The 6,000-nt window shown below is 60.0% G+C and overlaps 1 protein-coding gene across 2 annotated transcripts in view; it reads right to left on the bottom strand.

Annotated features, from left to right (window-relative positions):
• Positions 1-548: 548 nt before the first annotated feature.
• The window catches only part of CREBBP (CREB binding lysine acetyltransferase), a 126,026-nt gene continuing 120,574 nt past the window's right edge, over positions 549-6,000 (bottom strand). For both annotated transcript variants that reach the window (XM_078440146.2, XM_078440148.2), the window contains 2 exons: positions 5,527-5,808; positions 549-3,807 (listed from right to left, as the gene is read on the bottom strand). In XM_078440146.2, coding sequence (XP_078296272.2) covers positions 1,645-3,807; positions 5,527-5,808 — 2,445 coding nt within the window. In that variant the 3' untranslated portion in view covers positions 549-1,644. The remainder of the gene's footprint in view (positions 3,808-5,526; positions 5,809-6,000) is intronic.

Here is a 6,000-nt window from a genome sequence, read left to right as displayed (position 1 = left end):
GGCCACAGCTCTTCTCCGCCCAGCCCAGCCCGGGCCTGGCCGGGGCAGGACCCCCCCAGCGTGCGGCATCCTCCCTCTGCGGAGCACAGGATCTGGGGATCCCGGAGAGAAGCAGGTACCACCTCCAGTCCCCGGGGCACCTTTCGCGTCAACTCTGGGGTTTGCATACAGGAAGGGGAAGGGGGTACTGTTGCCAACAACAGGAACCGTCCCTGCTCTGGGTTTTCTCGAGTGTTCCGGGAAGAGGACAGGAGGCAAAGTGTTGTTCAGACCCATCTGCACCCCTAACCGTGGGTGACGTTCCCCGTGGGGCACTGAGTACATGAGGCCATCCCCGAGCTTTGCCTCCTCGGTCCCTGCAGAGAGAAGCCGCGGGCTCGGCTGGGCCTGGCTGCCACCCGCACGGCCCCCCGGGCCCGTGATCCCCACCTCTCCGCCATGAGCAATCCACCAGAATCGTGTCTTACAAAGAACAGACTCCAAAAATATATATAAATAAATAAAAACCTTAAACATTCTTACAGGGATCTTAAAGAACAGAATACATGTTAAAAACTTCAGTAATTTATATCAATTTTAAGCGGTACTTTATATACAATGGGGGGGAAAACACATGCATAGTCCAAATACAATGTTGAAAACAGCATTTTCATAACAAAACCCCGAACACTAAGTGTTAATACCATGTACATGAATTCAAGAAGGACCACCCTTTTTGTCTGTTGCACACAGTTTATTTAACAATATGATATAAGAAATGAGTTGGTACTTTACCATTCTATACAGTGATTGAATCTTCTTGAATTTTCTTATTTATAGTAATTATAGCGCTTGCATGATTTACACTAGAATTGCTTTTCCTCATTTCAAGTTTCACATAGAAGAAAGAAAAGAATGCTTCTTCTCTATTAACATTAGCATGGTCTAAGAGAGTGATCATCTCTATTTTTTGTCTAAAACCAGTTTTATCAGAGAAACAAAGCAACAATTTCTACATCTGCAAGACAAGAGTTTGGCGTAAGCCAGTATGTATAGATAGGTGTGTGTGGGTGTGTACGTGTGTGCGCGCAGGAGCCGACTCCTACCGTCCAGGGGTAATACTTGGAGAACGCCCACAGAGTTCACTATAGAAAAAATCTTCCCGCAACGTCAGAAAGTTATCGGGATACATTATAAGCTTGCATTATTTCAAGAATCAGTTTCTGAATATTATTTTTCTTCTCACTTTTAAACATAAATGTTTAAAGTCTTGAAAATACAAATAAAAAATATGAATATAATGAACTTGTTTTTCCCGTTAAAAAAAGGCATGAGTCACCAGCAATGACGACAAAAAGAATCCAAACAAAACCCCCCTCCCCCCAAAACAAAAAAACAAAAACAGAAAACAAAAAACAAAAAGAGAGAGAGAGAGAGAGAGAAAGAGAGAGAGAGAGAGAGAGAGAGAGACCAGATATTTAAATCAACTGGTTTTTAACAAAAAAATATATTCTTTGTATTGTTTCTTTAAACAGCAATCTACCCTTCCATGGCTCGGAAGTAGCAGTTCCACCTAGGGATAAAAAGAGCCCAGATGCCTGGATTTCAGTACAAAAGGTCCAAGAACATGAAAGGGGAAACAAAAAAAGCGATGCTCTCGCAATGCTACAAACCCTCCACAAACTTTTCTAGGGTGTCTCCTGTGGTGTCGCCGACCAGGGACAGCTCACTGGACAACGCACTCCTGTTGGGGGTGTTCAGCTGGGGGAGCATTGCACTCTGTTCGGGGTTCCCCAAGTGTCCCTGATCTATGGAGCTGGCCATGGTGACCGCGAGTCCTGGGTGGGGGGAACCGGTCTGGGGCGAGACGTGGTGCGGCGAAGGCTGGGGCTGGATCCGTGGCGACGGGCTGGAATGTGGAGGCTGGGACTGGGGCCGCGGAGACTGGACAGGGGCCGGGGACCGCACCTGGCTACTGAGGGACGTGGCCATCTGCTGGCCGGGGAGGTGCGAGGCCTGGGGCTGTCCTGAGAGCATGTGCTGCTGGGGGCTCATGGGGTTCGGCTGGCCCGGGGACCCGATCTGCTGCTTCATCTGCTGCTGCTGCAGAATCCGCTGCTGCAGGGCCTGCTGGATGTTGGGGGTGCCGTCCGCGCCCAGCCCGGGCTGCCCCATCTGGCCGAGCTGTCCCATCTGAGCCGCCATCTGGCCCATGGAGCTGCCCTGGATGGGGAGGTGCTGCTGCATCCGCTGCTGCTGCATGGCCGGCGGGTAGCCTCCGGGTCCCTGGGGCTGCTGGAACTGGCCGTGCCCGGCCATGCCCCCGGCCATGCCCGCGCCACCCTGTGGCGGCGGCGGCGGCGGCGGCGGCGGCGGCTGCTGCTGCTGCTGCTGCTGCTGCTGCTGCAGCAGCTGCCGGCGCAGCATCTCTCTGTACTGCGGGTTCATGCTCGCCATGCTGGGGTTGTGCCCCGGGTTCATGATGTTCAGGGCCTGGCCCTGGGGGTTCAGGCCTCCCATCGCCTGCTGCTGCGGGGGCACGCCGGGCCGGGGCCCGCCGGCTTGCATGGCGTTCAGGTTCTGCAGGCCGGGCTGCTGGTGCAGGCCGGGCTGGGCCTGGAGGCCGGGCTGGGGCTGGAGGCCGGGCTGGGGCTGCAGGCCGGGCTGACTGGCCACGTACTTGGCCGTGCGCTGCTTGATGAAGGCCGCCATCAGCTGAGGGTTTGACTTGAGGATGTTGAGCACCTGCTGCTGCTGCTGCGGGGAGCTGGGCGACTTCAGGGTCCGCAACAGGTCCTGCAGGGCGCCGGGCGAGATGCTCCGGGGCGGCTGCACGCTGGGCATCCGAGGCCCTGCCACGGCCGGCTGGGCCTGCATGGACATCACGGGCCTGGGCATGCCCGGCATCGGCTGCTGCTGGGGGAGAGGCGCCTGCTGCCACTGCCCGGGCGGCAGGTTGGGCACGACGGGCCCGCTGACCGGGCCGGGCCGGGGCACGTTCAGGCCCGCGGGGGCCATCTGGCCCACCGGGGTCACCATGCCCGTGCGCCCCGGGGGCACGCCGTTGTTGATGTTCACCCGGTACAGGTGCTGCTGCTGCTGCGCCTCGCGCTCGATCTGCCGGGCCGCTTCCACCGCGGCCGGCGGGGGCTGGGCGGGGGGCGGCGGGGCCGGCACCTGGTTGGCGGGCTTCCCGGCAGACACCGTGGTGGGGGGCTGAGTCCGGGCCACGCCGGGGAAGCCGGCCGGTGACATGCTCACGGGCGAGGGCTGGGGCTGGGCGGGTGGCTGCGGCGTCTGGGGCGTGCTGGGCTGCTGCGTGGGGGTCCCGGGCGGTGCTGAGGTAGGGGAAGGCAGACTCTGCTGAGGCACGTTGCGGGTGTTCATGGTGGCCATCCGCCGGCGCATGAGCTGAGCCTGCTGCAGGCGGTGCTGGATCTGCTGCTGGCGGAGCTTGTGTTTGATGTTGAGGCAGAAGGGCACCGGGCATTTGTTCTCCTGGCAGTGTTTGGCGTGGTAGCAGCAGAGGGCGATGAGCTGCTTGCACACCGGGCAGCCCCCGTTGGTCTTGCGCTTGCAGCCCTTGGTGTGCTGCACCACCCGCTTCATCTTCTGGCAGGACGGCAGCGAGCAGTTGGCGTTGCGGCACTGGCAGGCGTGCACCAGGGACTGGATGCAGCGCTGGATGCTCAGGCGCCGCGACTCCTGGGGGCTCTTGGACTGCGGCTCGCCCTGGCTGCTGCCCTCGTCGTCCAGGCCCAGCCCCCACTTCACCATCTTGTGGGCGTGGCTCTTCGTGTTGTAGCAGTTGATGCACAGGTCGTAGTCCTGCGGACAGGGAGGGGGCGCGGGCGGGGGTCAGCGCGAAGCCGGCACGGCCCGGCGGCCCCCCGACACGCCCAGCCCCGGCCCCCCACCCGGCCCCGCAGTCTCACCCCTGGCCCCTCTCTTGCCTCCCTCTGCCCCTGAGGAACGCTGCGCAGACCCGCCATGTCCTGCTCCCGTACCTGGCCGGGGAAGACTGACAGTTCCTCGCAAGCTCACTGAAGTGCCACCGATCTGGGTTTCTAGAGACCGGCCCTCACCCTCTGGGGTCGCTACTGGGCACCCCGGTGTGTCCCCAGAGCTCTGCAGGGCAGCCCAGAAGGGTCTGGGGGACAGAGAGGCCTTCGCCAGAAGACAGGCCCGGGGCTCAGACCACAGTGACAAAATGCGTACGCTCAGAGGTCTTATAAGTTGCACCTGGAGACGGGGGCAACCCAAAGCCAAGTCTAGAGAAGGAAGCCCTGTGACCAAAACCAATCCTTTGGTTTGTGTTTTCATATTTATTTACTTATTTATTTTGAGAGAGAGAGAGAGAGAGAGAGAGAGCGCGCGAGAGAGGAGAGAGAGCGCAAGAGCACAAAAGCATGCACTCACATGCCACAGAGACAGAGAGAGGAAAAGAGAGAGAATCCCAAGCAGGCTCCATGCTCAGCACAGAGCCCGATGTGGGGCTCGATCCCACAACCCTGGGATCGTGACCTGAACTGAAATCAAGAGTCGGATACTCAACCGACTGAGCCACCCAGGAGCCCCAGATCCGATCCTTTTTGAGAAAGGACACGAAGATCCCAACAGCGGGAAGTGACAAAGAACCAAAGAAAGCTAGACAAAGTGGGGAATGAAGACAAAGGCATTACAGAGGCCCCATGTGCCCCCTCAACCTGAGATCACAGAGCTGCTCCTATGGGCATGTGACTCTGGGGACCATCCTGAACAGTGACACTGGTGAGACAAGGAGTGGGTGGGGGGATGGAGTCTGTGACTATCTGTTGGGGGAGACAAAGGGCCCACGACAGCCCACACCCCTTCTCAGAGGGGAGCCAGTGTATGCAATCACGGGGTCCACCAGGACAAGGGAGGAGGGGTCCAGGACCCCTAACCAAAGGGGCCCAGCACGACACTAGGGCAGGGGAATCCCAGCCTCTCAGCAAGCCTAGAACTGGAGGCATGGAAAGGGGAAACCAGTCGGAATCCTGGCGGAAGGGAAGCACAGCCCGCCTCTCTCCTGCTCCTGCCCAGGCACGAGGTCCCTGCGTGTGCCGGACACACGGCCGGCATAAGCGAAAAACCAGGGGTAAGACGAAAGTGCTCCGTGATCATCTTGTCCCGAACAAGTCAGCACAAACACCACCTCCCCCGGGAAGCGTGCCGGCTCCTGCCGGGGGCCAACCATACCCCGGACACGCATCTGTGGCCTTGCGGTAATGCTCGGTTGGGCCGGGACCGTACCAGGCTCCGTGAAAGGAGATGGGCTTCTTCCTTCCTATCCTGGATGCCCGTTGTTGAGCCTGGAGCTGTGTACCACACACCCCTGACCCACACTGACCAGGACCCTGGTATTCGTGAGCTCAGAAACATCCACCTCGTGACCGACAGCACCCCAGAGGACCAGGAGGCAGATGAGCCTCTTTCGTTCGGTCACTCTGCTCCCCCAGGAAACGGCCACCATCTAGGAGCTCAGTGCAGGCTGCCGACGCGCAGAGGGCGGGGACGGGGGCCTACCTCGCACACGGTGCAGTGCCAGCGCGTCTCCACGTGGTGCTTGCACTCGTTGCAGGTGTAGACAAACCGGTCCTGGCCCTGTGTGTGCAGCTCCACCAGCATGCACAGCGTGGACCACTTGGACCGGCGCAGGGACGAGAACTCCCAGTGCTTGTCTCTGGCGAGGGTGAGGAAGGCGTCACGCCCGTCCATGAGGTCACAGCTGAGCAGGGGGTCGGGGTCGACGATGGGGGGCAGCGTGTTGATGACGGGCCCGGCGTGCAGGTGAATCACAAAGAAGACCTGTGGGCGAGAGCGGCGTGAGCCCCCCACGGAGGGCAGGCGTGCTGGCGCCCAGGACCACCCAGGCTCCCTGGGGCCGCCCGGAGCCGGCGGCGCGCCGTGTGGGTCACGCGACCGGCAGCTCTACCTTCTCCGGGCTGGCCCTGCCCGACAGCCCCGGGCCCCCTCCTCTATCCTGCAGCCCAGGAAGGG

The sequence above is a fragment of the Panthera onca genome, chromosome E3 (genome assembly GCF_046562875.1).
Source record: "Panthera onca isolate mPanOnc1 chromosome E3, mPanOnc1 haplotype 2, whole genome shotgun sequence".
Classification (NCBI taxonomy): domain Eukaryota; kingdom Metazoa; phylum Chordata; class Mammalia; order Carnivora; family Felidae; genus Panthera; species Panthera onca.
Note: the sequence above shows the minus strand (reverse complement) of the source record. Positions and strands in the feature narration are given on the sequence as shown.